The sequence below is a fragment of the Miscanthus floridulus genome, chromosome 11 (assembly GCF_019320115.1).
Source record: "Miscanthus floridulus cultivar M001 chromosome 11, ASM1932011v1, whole genome shotgun sequence".
NCBI lineage: Eukaryota > Viridiplantae > Streptophyta > Magnoliopsida > Poales > Poaceae > Miscanthus > Miscanthus floridulus.
In genome coordinates, this window is record NC_089590.1 from 71,166,681 (window position 1) to 71,186,261 (window position 19,581).

Sequence of the window (19,581 nt, forward strand, 5' to 3'; positions counted from 1 at the left end):
TTTTGGGCACATGAGCCACCTAGGCTCAGAGCGAGAAATGGCAATGAGATGGCACACCGATGACACGTGCAACCCGACACAGTGGCCACACTGCCCCTTGCCCTCTAACTCGCAAAATCCCTTCTAGCATCAACTGTTGGAACTAGCAACGATAGCCTCTCACCACCACGAATGGTCTCCAGCAGGACGCATGCCCAAGAACCATGCAGTTTCCTTCAAAGACCTTTCGCTCTCCCCCTTGGAGTTCGGCCCATCGAAGGGGCTAAAGGAATCTCAGCGCCAGAGGTAGCCCAAACAGAGGAAGGCCCTCACTTATAAGCCCAAGGGTAGATTGAATAGCCTAGGACTCCCTCGCCACATGGTGAGCAATAAGAGGAACGAAAGATCAGGAAAAATTGAGATCTTCCTAAAGGTAGGGCCAGTACAGCATCGACAAGACCACTCTGCCCCGCCTGGAACACAAGCCCCGATGCACAGCCCACAGACATGACAGTCGAGTACAGCATCATTAGGACACCCTGACAAATCAAAACATGATGGCCGCTTGCCACATTGAATACACCGACCAGCAAGGAGCCAAGCAACAGAGCCCGAATAAGCTACGACCGTGAGTCCACGCCACGACGCACGCGTCTACCATCGTTTTCACAATCATTTCATGATCGCAAAAATGCTTGGGGGCTACTGTCGGGGTTATAACCCCGTGGTATCTTAAGGCATCGATTAGATGGCGGGCTGCATAGCTCACAACGCAACAACAGACAAAGGCCCAAATGACCGAGGCCTAGCAAAAGCCAAATAGGTCAGGCCAGGTGCTGAGGTTGGGGTTATCCATGACCCCTCCCACCTGCCTTGGTCTCACCACGCTGGCAAGGCATACGACCTCTCTCCATCACGACCTCCGAAAGAGATAGAAAGAGGTCATGCCTTGCCAAGCGAGCCTGCCCTGACAGGGGCAAGCACGCTGCACTGACCCCATAAAGACCAAGGCGACAGTACGGCTTGAGGCACCTGTGCCACGATGCATTGACAAGACAACACTGCCTCGAGGCGGTAATGATGGGTACGATGACCACCGATCGGATACGGCCCAACCAGGCAGGTATATGGTCCTACCCACTACGGAATGGGAGCCACGACAAGGGTCTCAGCGCAGAGGCCGACAAGGCCGGTTGAAAGCCCCGACCCCAATGATCGGGGTCGTGGCCCAAAGCCTCGAGAAGCGACTAGACGAACGATGACCCGGGGTAGCTACCTGCTATGGGTACGACACCCTGGGGAACCTAGAGGTGACGACAAAGACCATGACGGACACCGCATTGCACAGGACGGCTGATGAACCATCGATGTGCCTACAGTGCCCGGCACAGTAGCATCATGTCTCGACCTGCCGCAACATGGCCACAAGACCATGACGATGGCCACGCCTGGACGGACGCCAGAAGACGACGTAGCATGCAAGCCAAGTTAGTTAGGACCTCCCTCAGGCTCATGACCCTTCGGTCGGGGGAACCTCCTCTTTGTATCAAGCCCTGGCCTCAAACTCTATATAAGGGCAGCCAGGGCACCCACCTCGGGACATCTTCTTACTCTTCATCCTCTACCATTCCATCCATTCACCATAGCAGTAGGGCTCTTAGAGCTTCTCTTCGGGTTGCCCCTCGCCTAGCATAGGTTCTACCACCTCTTTCATCATTTCTTGCACCCCCATTGTAAGAACTTTAGAGCATTCAAACGAGGAACACACACTTGATCTTCTCTAAGACTGGACGTAGGGGTCTAGCCTGAACCAGTATAAATCCTCATGTCTATTGAATGATACCATCGTCTTCCTAGAGCAGTGCGGCAATCATGTAAATTTACTAGTCCAGTTTACGAAACACCGATAGGACCAAAGAGCCAATGGTGGCAAAGCATCCGCTAGGGTTCCACAGACGGCCAAGCATCCGCCGGGGAACAAGACGCCCACTACGACAAAGTATCCACAGAGGGGAGCGGCCATGACACTCCCGATAGCAAAGCATCTGCCAAAGAGGAAACCTACGACAACGATGGCAAAGCATTCGCTAGACGATCCAATGACGGCCAAGCATCCGCTATGGGAGAAAGCAATAGCGGCAAAGCATCCGCTACTAATGATGCTGGTGAGGTCAAGATCTACAGGACAAACCATTTGCGGTGGAATATAGGCACACACAGGCACAGTGAGGAACTTCACAAGGAGCCGACGGCACGGCAGAAACCACAGAGGTCGACGATGACATGGGGAACAAGTGAGGAGTTGTATGTAATTCTTCTGCGATGCCTTCAGGAAGGGGGTGACGCCTAAGGCTACCACCATGGACGCCATCGTCGCTGGCCTTAGAGTCTTCTAAGGTAGGGCTTACTCCCAGAATCTGGCGCTATCGGCGCAGAGGCATGGGGTTCATCAACGACACCTCCAAGAAGGTATGTGGCACCCGAGGCATCACCGTCATTCACCCGGCCAAAGCCGGGCTGAGCTTTCACCTAGAACTCCACGGTGGTGCAGACGCAGCCGCATGCACGCACTCTGGCCATGATGTCATGTCCCTCCCATCGACCACGGCCATTGGAGAAGAAGGCGCCAGCGCCAACACCCGTGCCCACTACAACCGGATCTGGCCCCAAACGACAATAGAGGGCCCAACACCACCACCGTAGCATGCAGGATCTGCGGCAGCAGCACCACAACCGCTGCCCCATCACTAGAGGGCTAGGACCAGGGGAGAGGCGCTGGCCAGCGCCAAGCCGCCGCCCACGTATGCGTGCAGCCCCCATGCACCAGGCTACCACCCACGCACGCTTGTTGCGGCCGCCACCAGGCTGCTGCCCACGAGGCAGCGGAGGTGGGGGAGAACCGCCGCGCAACCTCCCGCGCGCATGCTGGAGCCCGACATGTGCCCGGCTCACGTTTGAACTAGGGTACTAGAGCCCGGAGGTGGGGGAGAAGCACCGCGCCACCATGGCCTGAGCCGCCTCGTGAAGTCGTAGATCTAGAGAGGGGGAGACCAGATCTAGCCCTAGGGGCCTTAGATCCGCCCCGTCGGCCGACTGGCTCGCCGGAGAAGCTAGGTGAAGAGCTAGGAGATGGGAGGAGTGGGGGATGGGGAGGATGGAGGATGGAGCTACGCTGGTAATTGCATTTGCAGGCTGCCACGGGCTACCGCCACCGCACGCTCGAGGGCGACTGCCCTTGAGTCGCCCGTGGGGGAGCGCTCGGGGGAGTGGAGGCGTGGGATCGGGGGAGTTGATCATACTAGTTTTGAATGATTTTCGCATAGAGGTGGAAACCTTAGAGAATTTGCCGTGCCAAAAAGGAAAAAAATCTTCACTTCATTGGAGAAGGAAAACCAAAGGCTCCTTTATTTTCGTTGTTCCATCAGCTGACAAACTGAAAAATAAATCGCTTGATCGTTTCTCATCCGTTTTTCATGCTTAAGTACGTCCGTCACTTTCTTGAAGAGTTAAAGCATCTCAAGTTTAATCAAAACTATAGAGAAAATTACAAAAAATTATGATATCAAATAGGTATATACTATGAAAATATAATTAGTGAAGAATCTAATAATATTTATTAAGTATGATAAATGTTATTATTTTATTATATAAATTTAGTTAAATTTGAGATGTTTTAATTCTCAAATGACTTATAATTTGGGACGGAGAGAGTACTTTGAAAGAGTAGCGTTATGTAAGGAGACCAGGTTCCAGCCAGTCTCCTGCGTCCTACCTCTGGGGAATGGGCTAACATCTTCCCCCTCCCTATAAAAAATAAAGCTTTCCCTCGGCAAGAATGGACCGAGTTTCCGATAAACCACTGGACGACGGTTGTTTCTCTCATGGAGCTTATTAGCCTCGGTGACTGGGTGTCGTGACGAGGATGTATGGGTATGGCCAACTCCTTTTAATTTACAGAAGTACTCCTTTGCAGTCGCCTAATAAGTTGCATCCGTGTCGGTCACTCGCCTCCCCACGTGTCACGCCCGCACGCCCACGCCCGACCCTGTCGGAGATGAATAAGAATAAGATGGCGCCTGGCCACGCCAGAGACGACGACCTCACCAACGTCGGGTAAGTTTAGCACCCCTCTCTCTCTCTGTCTCTCTCTCTCTCTCTCTCTCCGACTCTCCCTCTCTTATTCTTCATCTCCAGCGGGCATAGAAGGGGGCTCGGGGAGAGGTGGTGGGGACAGAGGCAGGGTGGTTTAGGGGCCCTGGCGGCGGTGGAGGTGGCCAGGCCAGGTCAAGGCGGGGGAGCTCCATGGGTAGAGCTCGCCGCGGAAGAAGGAGAGGGGAGGAGAAGAAGGCGGCCGCCGCGGACGCGCTAGAGTTTCGCCGGATTCCGCGACGGGGCGGTGGTGGCGAGGACGAGGACGAGGAGGGGGGCAGGGTCGAGGGGTGGGGATAGGAGGTGGATGGTGCGGCAGGCGGCGAGGCAGACGGTGCCCGGGGGTGACGGGGGTGGGGGAGGAGGGTTGCCGACGAGGGAGAAGAAGGCAGCGGGGACGGGCGCACTGTGGAGAGACAGGCGCGGCTGAAGGAGAAGGTGACATGACGCTTAAGCAAAGCATCAGTCACCTGACCGCGAGACACACCCTTTAATTTACTTAGGTGCTTCATTTCTCTAGAATCATGTTTATCCATATTACGTGGTCCAAATTCTTAGGTGGATTCATCTGTTTCCATGGCTTCGTATCTGTCTTCAACATGCAATTTGCAGAGATATTCTATCACAAAGTTCAGAACAAAACATTATCATACGAGTCTATTGGATTCACCTACCTCTACCTTGCAAATTGTGCACGATCAGTCTGGTACTATGGTGTTCTGTGGGTGGTATCTACAACGACTCCTGTCTGATTTGAATCAGAGTGAGCACGGAGCCAGTGGCATGGCAAATTGTGGTTCCATTGACTTCTCCTGATGGTCGAAAAAAGACTTCCCCTGTTCTATAATTTATTTTCACCTCCTCGTTATAGATGTAAACAGTATGACTAGAGGTCAGAGAAGCCAGAGCCTCAGGTGCTATACCAGTTAACTAGACCGAAATTCTCCATCAATGCCTCGAGCACTAACCAATGGATGGACAATGGTTTTTGGAGATCAAGCAGGGTTCTCAGTGAGGGAATGATGGATTCCGTAGCTGGGCGGGCACGTGTAAGGATCGGCGTAGGGACATAGAGTTGGGGACTCATTGGGCCCTTTTGATTGCCTGCACTAGGGTGGCCGAAGCGTACTAGCTGGGCCTGGTCAGCACCAGGCCGGTCCAGCCTCCATCTATTATAGAAGAGCAGAGGATCTGACGGTAACGAAAAAATTAAAGAAAAAATATGGTTGCAGTTAAACTACTTATATTTATAGTTATATGAATGATACTATCTTAAATTAATTTTGATAAATGGTTTGACACGTCCACGTGGACAGTTAAATGCATATTAGTGGATGAAGAGATAACTATCATAATTACATGTGCTAGTCGGCTATAATTGCAAGTTCTAGTGGATTGTTGATGTGGATAGCTTGTATGTTGAGAGAAATCTCTAGTGAGGCTTAGCTTTATAAGAGTATAGGATACACATACATCCAAACAAGGCGTAAATGTAAAACAGTGAAACTGATGCAACCAACACTAGTGCATAGGTGGGCTTCAATCCCGGTTGAAAACTGGCTTTAGTCCCGATTTTCCAACCGGGGCTACGGATCCGGGACTAAAGGCCATATTTAATCTCGGGTCACGGAACCAAGACTAAAATCCATCCTCAGAACTAAAAAAAAATAGTTCAAATTCTGAGAGACCTCTCTAGTGCGTGAGATTCGAACACAAGACTGCTTGCCTCGCGCGTAGGTCCTTTACTAACTCAATTGCACACCACATGTGACAAAGTCCTGGGCGCTTTCCTTTTGAATTAACCCGTGGCGGACCTTTAGTCCCGGTTAATATTAGGTTCGAGAACCTTTAATCCGGGATTAAAGGTTGGCTTTTAGTCACCAACCGGGATAAAAGGGCTTTCGGTACATGTGAAATTTATACCTGGGACTAATGCTCACATTAATACCGAACCCAAACACAACCGAGACTAAAGATGCGAACCGAAAGTTGTTTCTCTACTAGCGCAACACACTGCTTCCTTCTTTTTTTTGTGACTAACACACTGCTTCCTCCTACAAGTATCCAGATCCTTCACCGATCATCGTCGATTTGATGATGATGATCCTATTAGCAGGACCTGGCCATTATATATACTCATTTCGAATTGCTTGAAAAGCCCACTGCTCTCACCGATCACCATGCATCTCTGCAGCCCATACATCTCCACCACGGAGACCATAGGGTGGGCGGATCATCGCCAAGATCTGATTTGCAGCTCTACGCATGGCCTCAGTACGTGATGGGTTAATCTTCCTTCATGGCCATGGCTGCATCCACTTTAAGGTGTGTTGTTAGCCTGTTACATTGACCCTGGCGTTGATCATGGTCATTACTGGGTCACCACGTATGTGCCCATAGACTAGAAGAGAGTCATCCCAAGGCAAGTATACGGATCATTATTAGATCAACATCACATGTATTTCTTCCTTAGATTAACTAGATTTCTAATTACAGCTCTCTTATTTGCAGCTTTATTTTGTTTATAAGTCTATTGACGGATTGGCTTATCACTCGGAAGTCCAGCCAGACGCTTCCTTCCAATAAAATATGCCAAATTCATGAATACAATTTCTTTGCATACTTGATATTGATGTCAAACTGAACACATTCATAAAGAAGACTCTCTACAATCCCCTGACACATCAATATATCTATTCTTCATCTTTTGTTTATGAGAAATCAATTCTTTAGTTCCCACGGCAACGCGAGAGAAATCAGTTCTCCAGTTCTCGCAGCAACGCGCGGCCTTAATTATCTAGTTCCCCATTTTTTCCGACACCAGCAGCCACGCAACGCTCCGACCCGCCGCAGCTGGTTCCGTGCTCCCTGCTCGGTTCGTTTGATCCAGCGGCTGAATCCGCAGACCATGGGACTCGACAAGGAGGCGAGCTCCTCGTCCTCGCAGCTCGACGCGGCGCCGCTGCTCCCGCAGCACGGGCTGCACGGCGGCGGCCCCGGCGCGGGCGGGCACCTGTCGTCGCAGCCCAAGACGTTCGCCAACGTCTTCATCGCCGTCGTCGGCACGGGCGTGCTGGGCCTCCCCTACACCTTCTCCCGCACGGGCTGGGCGGCGGGGACGCTGCTCCTCCTCGCCGTCGCCGCGCTCACCTTCCACTGCATGATGCTCCTCGTCGCCGCGCGCCGCCGGATCGCCGACGAAGACACCAAGATTGCCTCCTTCGGGGACCTGGGCCACGCCATCTACGGCGCCCCCGGCCGCCACGCGGTCGACGCCATGCTCGTTCTCAGCCAGGTCAGCTTCTGCGTCGGCTACGTAATCTTCATCTCCAACACCATGGCGCACCTCTACCCCATCGGGGCCGACTCCCCGGCGTCCCCGCTCCTCACGGCCAAGGCGCTCTTCATCTGGGCCATGCTGCCGTTCCAGCTGGGACTCAACTCCATCAAGACGCTCACGCTCCTCGCGCCGCTTAGCACCTTCGCCGACGTCGTTGACCTCGGCGCCATGGGCGTCGTCCTGGGCCAGGACGCCTCCATCTGGCTCGCCAACAAGCCCCCCGTGTTCGCCTTCGCTGGCCCCGCCGAGCTTCTCTACGGCCTCGGCGTCGCCGTCTACGCCTTCGAGGCGATCGGCATGGTCTTGCCGCTGGAGGCGGAGGCCGCGGACAAGCGCAGGTTCGGCGCCACGCTCGCGCTGTCCATGGCGTTCATCGCCGTCATGTACGGGCTGTTCGGCGCCATGGGCTACCTCGCCTTCGGCTCCGCCACGCGGGACATCATCACCACCAACCTCGGTACCGGCTGGCTCTCGGTCCTCGTGCAGCTCGGCCTATGCATCAACCTCTTCTTCGCCATGCCGGTGTCGATGAACCCGGTCTACGAGGTCGCGGAGCGCCTGCTCTGCGGCAGGCGCTACGCCTGGTGGCTGCGCTGGATCCTCGTCGTGGCCGTCGGGCTCCTGGCGATGCTCGTGCCCAACTTCGCCGACTTCATCTCGCTCGTCGGCAGCAGCGTGTGCGTCGTGCTCTTGTTCGTGCTGCCCGCCGCCTTCCACCTCAAGGTCTTCGGCGCTGAGATCGGGTGGACCGGGCTCGTCGCCGACGTGGGCCTCATTGTTATCGGGATTGCGCTCGCGGTGTCCGGGACATGGACGTCACTCGTACAAATCTTCAGTTCTTCCAACCTGTAAGCATCGGCATCGACATTCTGATATGCATTATGTCTTGCTAATGCATTGGTAACCATGCCTTGCTAATGCAATGTGAGCGCTCAAATGGTTGTACATTGGGTTGAGTAGATTGAGAGTTTGATACCCAACCCAATTCAGCTGCCATGTTGATTTGGTCATGCTTTGCATCGCTTAAAAATATAGGACAGCAGCATACACAATTGTTGCGAGCTTTGAAATCTACATGGTTTTGTTCAGAATAGAGCCATATAGGTTCCAGCTGTACCAGGCAGCAGATCCATGTGTAAATCCTACATGATCTTGTAACTTGTACTGTATAAGACAAAGGGAACAGGAATTGAATCCATGCGAATGTATACAATGCAAGAGTACACGTACTTTGTGTAAAGATTATTCTGTTCAAGGAGTTTGTAGCATGTTTCAGTGTCTCTATGGTCTCATGTCCTCGCGGAGAGGCGTCTTATATTGATCCAACGGTACGCCTAGCGACTGGACGTCCGGCCCCAGGACGTATCCAGACGCACCTCAGAAAACGGCACCCGCGTATAGGAACAACGCCAGCCCGCGCCACCTGAGCGACAAGAGGGGAAGGGCGCACGGCGCCTCGGATTCAAAAGGACCCAGCCACGACGTCGTATGGATGCCATGCCGGCTCCGAGAGAGACGATGCAGTAGAAGGTGGGGATGAGAGATGCAACATCTGATCTATTTTTGAAACATCCAAATACAAAAGTTGCAACATACGTCTGAAGGCAGTTGAAACACTCATGTTTCTGAAACACTTGAAAAAAACACCTAAAACACACTAGAAAACCATTGCAACCATATGCAATATCCAAATAAAACACATGCAACGTATGTGTGAAACATACGCAATATCCAGATAAACACACTTGTAACATGCGTCCGGAAAATACAGATGAAACATACTTCTGAAACATCTGAAACACTCGAAACATACGCTTGCAACATGCCTATGAAATAATTGCAACATATGCAACGTCCCCTGAACTACTTTTACAACATCCATTTGAAATAAATGCAACATACATCTGAAACGCCTGAAACACTTGAAACATACATATGCAACATAGGGGAGGGGAAGGCTGGGTCGGTCGATTTCGGCCGCCGGGGGTGGGGCAGCGCCGCCCACTCCCCTACAACATCGTCGCACCACCTCCATGGATCTTGCTCGTGCTCTATGGATCTCACCTGGGTAGGGAGAGGGCCACCGGATACGCCGGTGTTGGGTGCTCCCGGTGGGTGAGGACGCCGGGGTGGGGGAAGGGGACGCCGGGGTGGGGGAGGAGGCCGTCGAGTGGGGAGGAGGACACCGGGGTGGGGGGAGCGTGCCGCCGCCGACCAGGGAGGCAGCCATGGCCGCGCGCCGAGGTAGCGCACAGAGCACGGAAGCGAGGAGGAAGCAAGCGACTGGGTGCGGGAGTGAACGACTGAAGCGAGTTGGGTAGCAGACGTTTCGAGAGGCTGCAAGCCCATTGATGTTGGGCCGATCGCTGCGCAGGCCTAGAACGGTGCGTCTGGCGCGGACAGGCCCAGACGGGCGCCCTCACAGAAGCATTATGGTTGATCCAAAGTTTGTGCACAGTTTAAGTTTGTTGGTCATGCTAGTTTTGAATGATTCGTATAGGTTGGCAAAATATTGCTGTGCAATTCAATTCATAGAGGTGAAACCTTGGAGAATTTGCCATGCCAAAAAGGAAAAAGATCAAACGAAACTTCACTTCATTGAAGAAGGAAAACCAAAGGCTCCTTTCCTTTGTTCCATCATCTGACAAACTGAAAACTGATTCGTTTGATCGTTTCTCATCTGTTTTTCATGCTTACTAGTACTTTGAAAGAGTAGCGTTCTGTAACGAGAGCAGGTTCCAGACAGTCTCCTACGTCCAACCCCTGGGGCCTGGGCTACCATCTTCCACCTCCCTATTTTATAAAAAAACTTCCCTTTCAGCAAGAAGATAATGACATGTTAGGTCAGTCTGAATAGAGAATTTTATGACATGGTTACTAAAATTATCCGCTAGTTCTTTTTTTTGGTAAATGTGACAACATGTTTTGTCTAGATGAAATTATCTATATCTTTCTCTTTATAATTAACCCGCGAATTTAGCAAGTTTGCTGATATATGTCACAATATTAAGGGCATGTTTGTATACAAGAACTAAGACTGCTCCCTTCGTCTTAAAATAAGTCCACATCACGCATAGCCAGGAGTCAAACTCTTTTTAAGTTTGACTAATTATATAAAAATTAATATCAATATTTTTATCTATAAAAGTATATCCCACAACCAATCTAATGATAATTGTTACACATTATAAACGTTAGTAATTTTTTGTATATATCTTGTCAAAACTTAGCAAAGTTTGACTTTTCGATATGTGACATGTGCAAGTAGATAGTTAAAAATTAGCCCAAATTAGCTTTGGTGCATTTCAACGGGAGGGCTAATTAGTGGGCTAATTTTTTAGACAAGTCTTGAATTACTTGTTAGACAACTAGCTAGCCAACCTTGGCTAATTTTAGCTAATGTTTAGTCCAACTAGTAACTAGTTCTAGCTCATAATTGTTAGATTGATCTCCACCAGTTGACCCAACGGTTAATTGGGCCCTGATCCGCACCCTGATCGAGGGCGCTCAGCCGTTTTTCTGGCTGATGGGCCCCCGTCGCGCAGCGCTATAAATAGAAAGGTGGGGGCCAGGGCGCAAGCTACGAGGTTCACCGTAGCCGCCAGCGTCCCACCTAGGTTTCTAGCCCCAGTCCGATTTAGAAGGGCGCGCTGTAAGCGATGGAAAGTCCACACCACCTTCACCGTCACCACTGGTCCGCACCTACGCTGTTGCTACCGTCGACGACCTAGCGGACGCCTGCATGGCTTCCCCTACACCGACACGTCGCGACCACCTTGTTGGCGGCGCCACGACCGCGACTGCACTCGACGAGCTACATTACCAAGTCTGCTTATCTAAGTTAAAAATTTCCTCACTGATCTGCACCTAGAGGTCCTACAAGTCTATCAATAACAGGTCCTAAATAAGAATGAAACTAATTTGAACTTTAATTTCCCCACTAATCTGCACCTAGAGGTCCTACAAGTCTATCAATGGTATCAGAGTCAGGTTCCTAGTGTGTAGATCTAGCAGATTGGGGTAGAAAACAGAATAGAAATCAAGAATCAAGTGATTCAAATTGGATTGGAACCCAAACCCTAACCCTAACCCTAACCCTAGAAGAGAGGTCGGCGAGGGGAGAGACCTACCCGGGTTCTCCTCACCGCCGGCGGTACCGCCGGCGTGCGGGAAGACCGCGCGCGCTGGAATAGAGCCGCCGCCTCGTCGGTGCTCTGCGGTGCCAAGTACACGTGCGTAGGGCGCAAAGAGCACCACCGCGGTGCCGCTCGATGGCGCCGCGTGCGGCTCTGGCCACACGCGTGCACTGGCGAAGGGCGCCACGGCAGCGCCGCCACCTCCTGCGTCGCATCCGCCCTTCAGATCTCGGGTGCAGCAGCTATGGTGTGCAGCGAAGAGAGGGATAGAGCTAGGGTTAGCGTGTATGGGGGACTAGGGCACCGTCGCCCAGACCAATCGACGACGGCGCACTCAACCTAGAGCGAGCGCGCACGCTGGCGAGGGGACCGGCGGCGGCGCTACACCGCTGCTCCTCTCATTTCTGGCCGCGGCGGTGAAAGAGACGAAAAAGGTAGAAATGAGTTAGGGTTACTGGCACACCGCCGAGGCGATCGAGTTTTGATCTCGTGAAAATGAAGGCTGACCGTCGGATGAAGATGGACACCTCAGAGAGATTCAGGCCAAAAACGGCCCAAGCGGGGTTGGAAAATCTGGGCCCAGGCCTAGGTTGCAGCCTGGGCGCGGGGAGCGGGCGCGCGCGGGTGGGCAAAGCAGGCCGTTGGGTTGCGTAGAGAAATGGGCCACACACTGTTTCCTCGGGCCAGGCCAAATGCACATAATGAGTGTGAATTTGTTTATTATTTTTAGAAGCAAATTTTGATGAATTTTGATTAGTTTTTCATCTCTATTCAATTTTGAACCAACGGGATAAATTGTTTAGAGAGTAGATAAGTACACAGTAAAATACTTCTAAAAGTAGATAAATTATTTTTTCATGTTTCTCCTACAAAGTTTAATGTTGAATATCTTCTAATTAAATTCAAAGGAACGAGAGAATTTAATTTGAAGAGCAGTTACTTTTAGTAAATTATGATTATGTTTATCCTTTAATTAAATTAGAACAAACGAGAAAATTTAAATTAGAGGAGTAGTCCAATTTATTTATGTTAAATTATAGTATTGTTATTTTCTAACCAACGTTGATGATAACAATATTATAATGAGTTTAAGGTTTAAGTTTAAATCTCTGATAAATTTTACACCAACATGGTTAATTTTTCTGAGAGTAGATAAAGACCAAAAAATACCCCTGAACTAATAGAATGTATTTTATTATCGTGTTTTGCTGCAATGATGTTGATTATCTTCTAATTAAATTCAAACTAACGGAAGAATTTAATTTTGAAGAGTAGTTATATGTCTTTCAAGTTAATTTATGAGTTTTATACATTAATTCTATTTTCTGTCCAACAGTGATGTAGAATTGATGCAGAAGCATCTTGTAAGTTTTATTTTTTAACCACCGAGATCACTCGACTGCATGACAACAGGCTGCAATGCTGGGGTGTGTGAATAAAAAGGCTTGAGTCAAGCCAGTTCAGAACAATTTTTTTGTTAGTTTACTAATTTTTTTATTAAATTGGAACCAACAGGAAGATTTAATTAGAAAATAAAGTATAAGTGAATGTTTTAGTCATCATGACTAAATTTTTCGTTACGGTAATTTGTATATAGATTTATCCCACATGGGGAAAAGTTTGGTATAGTACTTATGCTAGTCAATCCTGCATGACGGAAGAAGTTTTGTGATGACTCATATATTTTTGTATACCACATAGCGAGAGAAGTTTAGGTAGCTCTTATGCTATCCTAGTATTAACCATGGCACAATAGAAATGCACCATCATGGTCAATACTAATCAAATGACAAGAAAAAGATGCAAGCGTGACTTGCAAAAGTACATTTAATAAAAGACCTTGTCGAGTTCTTGAAGTGAAATGAGGAAAGTGTACTCCTATACGGATCAAGAAATAACTTTATTTGATGGCATAATCATGTGAATGAAGTAAGTCATAAGTGTCTCCTCGTTCATAGTTTTCTAAATAGTTCTTGAAATTATGGCAGTATAGTTTATGCCATATTTCGAGGGGAAGAATTATGAGATAAATTATTTAAGAGTAAGAATTAAGATCAATTAAGAAACTACTCTTCATTAAGAATGTGTACTCTTCATTAAGAGTGAGATGCAGATTTTGTAAGAAACTGAGTGAGATAAAGATTTTGATGAATGTGACCACCGGTCATAACAATGATACCCCTAAGTAGAGAAACAACTAAATTCCTAGATTTTTTAAAGTTTTGAGAGAAAGATAGCGTAGTCTTTATAAAAGATATTAAAGCGGTGCTTAAAGTGCCATATAAGGTTTTAACAGATTGAACCCAAATAAGAAATTGAAAGATACACTATCTTTATAAAAGATGGGACGATCTAGGGAAGCACGGTAAGTAGAGACCTATGACTTGAAGAGAAGCGGGACTGTGTGCCCACTTTAGTGATTCAAAACAACGAATTTCTCGATACCTGTTGATGTTGTATGACTTATACAACATATGTTGTCGGCTCTTCAAAGAAGATGAATAATGTAAACAAGGATTTTGTGATACAGAAGCCTGTAGAATCAATTGCCTCTTGGCAATGAAGAGCAACAATAGCCCCACATAAAAGTGCCAGTATCTAAGGTTCCAGAAGGTCTCAAAGAATTAGTAAACCAATTTTCTGATGACTATGAAGTTTATGTTAGTGAAGAAATTCAAATAGAGGGTGATCCCACCTCATTTGAAGAAGCCATGAAAAGTGTTTACTCGTTTGAATGGCAAGAAGCTATGGAAGTTGAAATGAATTTGATGAATACCAACGATGTTTGGGACTTAGAAGAAATTCCTAATGGAGCCAAAACAGTAGGCTGTGAAAGGGTCTATAAGACAAAATACGACTCCAAAGAGAATGTGAAAAGATATAAAGCATGACTTGTAGCAAAAGGCTTTACGCAAAGAAAATGAATATATTACGATGAGAGTTTTCTCTCTAGTCTCATGCAAGGATTCTTTTAGAATCATAATGGTGTTATTGACACATTATGATTTAGAGTTACATCAGATGGATGTAAAGACGACATTCCTCAACAGGGATTTGTATGAAAACGTTTACATGGCACAACCCAAAGGTTTTGTCGTGGAAGAAAAAGAACTTATGGGATGTCGCCTGTAGAAATCCATTTATGGGTTCAAACAAGTCTCTAGACAGTAGTATTTGAAGTTGATGAAATGATAAGAAAGTTTGGGTTTAAAGAAAATGAGAAGGACAATAGCATTTATGCGAAGTTCTAGAATGAAAATTCTTTTTCCACATCCTTTGTATAGATGACATCCTACTCACTAGTAGTACTGTTAATCTGCCATTGGAGAAGAAGTCTTTGTCCTCAAGTTTCAATATGAATGATCTTGGTGAAGCCTCATTGGTTCTAGGAATTGAAATTCACCGAGATAGATGAAAAGGGGTATTAGGACTATCACAAAGGCACACTTAGAAAAGATTCTAAAGAAATAAAGTATACATGCGAGTAAACCTACGCCTACTCCTATAGTCAAGGGTAATAGATTTAGGAACTTTCAGTGTTTCAAGAATCAATATGAGATCGATCAAATGAACATGGTTCCATATGCTTCAGCTATTGGAAGCTTAATGAATGTACAAGTAAGAACTTACCCTGATGTAGCTTACGTATCCGAGATATTTTGGTAGAAGTCTAGTCCAAATATAGATCACTAGAATGGAGTTAAGAATGTCTTGCAATTTTTGCAAAGTAACATAGGCCTCATGCTGAGTAAGAAAGAACAAGTACTCATAAATAGTTGTGGGTACAAATGTTAAGTTTTGGCGAGATGTGTAGTGAAATCCACAGTAGTTGCTAACACTCGTAGTTGGAGTATTATTGTGAAAAGCTCCAATAAAACAGTTGTGGTGTCATCAATGATGCATACCATAGTATAGCTTGCCATGAGGCCTCAGGAACAGGCAAAAGTGGTTAAGGGAATATGTACCTGGATTACAATGGTAGTCAACAGCAATAACCATTTAAAGTAGTTAACTCCTAAGACAACAGGTGAAGCGTGCTGCCAAACACATTGACATTAAGTTATATGTTGTAAAGGAGAAAATCCAGAATTATTTTGAAAGCATTGAGCATATAAGTACCAAGCAAGTACTTGTGGATCCGCTTACCAAAGGCTAACCACCCAGTGCGTTTAGAGAACACACACTCGACATGGGTTTATGGGAAAACCTATGATTTCTAGATACAAAGGGCCTAATTAAGAATTTGTTTTAAAACAGAGAGGTGCATTGTAGCTGTTTAATCTAATGGCAACTGACCGTGATAATGAGGCACGCTCTATGCATTGATCTACGATGGAATGGGAAAAAGATAAAGTAAGTTAAGTTTAAATCATAAGGTGAGATCAAGGGAGAGAATGTTAGATTGATCTCCACCAACTGGTCCAATGGCCAATTGGGCCCTTGATCCACGCCCTAATTAGGGGTGCCCAGCCATTCTCCTAGCTGATGGACCTCCATCGCGCAGCGCTATAAATAGGAAGGTGGGGGCAGGGCGCAAGGTACGAGGTTCATCATAGCCGCCAGCACCCCACTGAGGTTCCTAGCCCTAGTCTGATTTAGAAGGGCACGTTGTAAGCAATGGAAAGTCCACACCGCATTCACTATCGACACTGGTCCGCACCTACGCTGCTACTACCATCGACGACCTAGCGGGTGCCTGCACAACTTCCCCTACACCGACACGTCACGGCCACCTTTTTGGCGGCGCCACGACCACAACTGCACTCGACGAGGTACATTACCAAGTCTGCTTATCCAAGTTAAGAATTTCTCCACTGATCTGCACCTAGAGGTCCTACAAGTCTATCAATAATAGGTCCTAAATAAGAATGAAACTCCTTTGAACTTCAATTGAGACTCGCCTTACAACATCACAACAATAGAGCGAGGTCCCGATTGACCACTAGATGGTTGTTTCCTCTCATGGAGCTCATTGGCCTAGGTGACTAGGTCTAGTTCATGATGAGGATGTATGGGTATGGCTAGCTCCCTTTTTTAAATTTACGGTGCTGCATTTCTCATGAATCATCTTTATCTATTTTCAGGTGATGTCACGGTATGTTTTTATGTGGTCTAGATTCTTGGGTGGATTCACATGTTTCCATGGCATCGTATCAGCTCTTAATTTGTAGAGATAATCTATCACAAAGTTGAGAACAAAGGATTATCGTACGAGTCTATTGATTCACCTGTCTCCGTCTTGCAAAGTGGCACGGTGAGTCTAGTACTCTGGTTTGGGGTGATCATTAGATCAAGGGAGGGCTCTCTGTGATGGATTCCATCACTGGGCAGGCACATGTAGTAGCGGAGCAGGAACACAGAGTCGGGACTTATTGGGCATGTTTGTTACCCTGGCTCAGGGTGGCTTGTCCTTCCCACCCTAGCCAGGCTAGCCCAAGGCAGGTCAAACTGGTGCAACTGCCCCTGTTTGTTTGTTTGGCCCATTTAGGGACTGGCTGGGGGTGGGAACCTGTTTGTTTGCCTAACCCAAGTGGCAGGTTTACCTAACTACCATCAACTTCCTAAGTGGGAAGGTGTTTGTGTCGGTGCAAAAATGTGTCGCTACGCCTGGCACGCAGCAAGCCGAAAGGATATACTCAGAGTAAGCTCAGAGATCCGCTTGGCTTCAACACAGGTCTAGTTGATCCTATGAATTCCCAAAGGCGTGCCAGTCAATTTGACCTGCAATTGACAAGGTGAGAAAGTTTATCAATAATTTAGGGTGGAACATGCCGGTTTTGCCCAGATAGTTCCAAGTGTGTCGCTTCGGGAGCAACTAGACGGGAAAATCGACTAAATAGCCGATACGAGAAGAAAGCAGCTGTTAAGGACTATAACGCTCGCGGGTCATGATTGATTTTATAGTAACGAATACAATGCACTCAGTTTTAATGGTCATTTCCTATGAGCTATTAACATGTATGCGTTGAAGATACATCACTGGCTAAATTAGATTTGATCAATGCGCGGTGTAGAGCCAATGAATCTGGTGAAAAGGGATATGCCACATGAACAATTGACTGTTTGATACAGATAGACCTACGAGCCGTCTAGATCTAATCTATTATCGTCAATAGTGAGGTTCAACCGGATCGATGCAGCTATAATGATGATGATAGTCTAGAACCAGAAAGTCCATAGAACCGACCATACTTCAACAGGTTCATGAAAGCATGCCATATCTGTGAAAGCCTAGGCGAATTGGCTAAAACAACCGATTTAGGTAGAAAAGGGATTACAACGTATGAATAATCGATTGTTTAATACGAACAGATCTATAAACTCATTAGACCTAACCTGTTATCCTTAACAGTGTGGTTCGATCGGATTGATGGCAGCCATAATAAAGACAACAGATCAAACCTTTAAAGTAAACAGATCTATTCACATTTAACAGAATCATAAAGATACACTATAAGCGTTAAAGTATGGGCGATCGACTATTTAGCCGATGCAGGCATAGCAAACAACCAAGGTCACGCCTGGTCGAAAGCAAATCTACCAGCTAGCATACTCCGATCTAAAGTGCTAATAGTGGGGATCGATCGGATCGTTACAGCCATAATAGCGAGCTATAGATCATATTCAACTAGCTAGTAAACCTTCTCAAGATCAGGCATGCCTTGACCGCATACTATGCACGATCAAGATTGAAGTAGAACAATCGATAAAACATAATCCATCGTTTGAAGTAAAAATTAACACAATATAGCAAAACAAACGATGGACTAAAAGGATGTGAGGCTGATCTAGATCAGGCAGGTTGATATTGCTGAAACTAATGACAACAAGAACATCAGCAAGATTGGTAACTTAATGAATCTACCTGAATGATGCCACCCTTAGGTAGAGCTGATAACTTGACCTTAATCTAATTCGAGCAGTGGAGGTCAAACTTAATCGATGTAGCCGTACTTGAACTAGATAAGGATCGATAACTAGCTTATACTAGAGCTCATAAGAGGTCGACCGGACCGATGCAGCCTTACAAACAGAAGTATAAGCCATGACGGTACTTACAGACAAGCCGGAGGTCGATCGGATCGATGCAGCCCTGCTTGTTGAAGAACTCGTCGAGATCTATAGTACTCCTACTCCTAAGGGTTGGTGTAAAGCCGAAAAAAATAATTGGTATTGATTGATTGTGTATATTTTTTACAATAGCTGGGGTCCAATATTTATACCTGGAGCCTAAACATGAATTCTACTCAAATATGACTCATTATAATCTTTGGAATAAAAGAAAACATTCCTAACTTAAAATAACTTGGACCCTAATCTTCCCTTTTTGTAGAGTCCGACATATTTTTCCCCGACGCCAACCGTAGCTCATTGACGTCATATGCTAATGTCATCCGAAGAGAGCCGATCCTAATACCGCATCTAAATCAGCTAATATCGATCCTTATGCAATCGATTCCTTGATGACACAATCTTCGAAGCTTTGAGTTTCCATGTTCTTCTCCTCAAATTTTGGTGTAAACATTTTGTTTGCCTGGACGGCTACTGGTGCGCCAGCAATCACCAGCAGCGCCAGCAACAGCCACTGCAGCATCAATGAACAACCCAAAATTAACAAGTTCAAACTCAAGATTAATATCACAAGTGTACCATTATATTAGCAGCTACCTAAGCCCCAAATTGACAAGTTCAAACACAAGATGAATACAACAAGTTCATAAGCTGAGCTTCATCCACAAGTAAACCACATGGACTAGGAGAACAAGTAATACAATCTTGAGTGACAAAGATGGAGGATGAGTTGGATTATGAGAGGGCAAGTCATGAGCACCACACAAGAGAAGGTTTGAGTTGTTTCTTGAGTTGAATGCAGCCTGGGCATCAGCATAGGAGTGGGGTTACTCTTCCTACCCCTGAAGGTAGCATGCATGTGTCTAGGCACCTTAGCCAACACATGGGTGCCATCAATAGCCCCAA

At 47.2% G+C, this 19,581-nt stretch overlaps 1 protein-coding gene across 1 annotated transcript; it reads left to right on the plus strand.

The window, feature by feature from the left end:
- The first annotated feature begins 6,962 nt into the window (after positions 1–6,962).
- Positions 6,963–8,640, plus strand: LOC136494192 (amino acid transporter AVT3B-like). Its single transcript, XM_066490349.1, has one exon. It carries the CDS (start codon positions 7,037–7,039, stop codon positions 8,318–8,320), a length of 1,284 nt encoding a protein of 427 aa, XP_066346446.1. The 5' UTR covers positions 6,963–7,036; the 3' UTR covers positions 8,321–8,640.
- The last annotated feature ends 10,941 nt before the right edge of the window (positions 8,641–19,581 follow it).

Coding starts and splice junctions, on each gene's coding strand:
- LOC136494192 (XM_066490349.1), top strand. CDS start 7,037: ATGGGACTCGACAAGGAGGCGAGCTCCTCGTCCTCGCAGCTCGACGCG.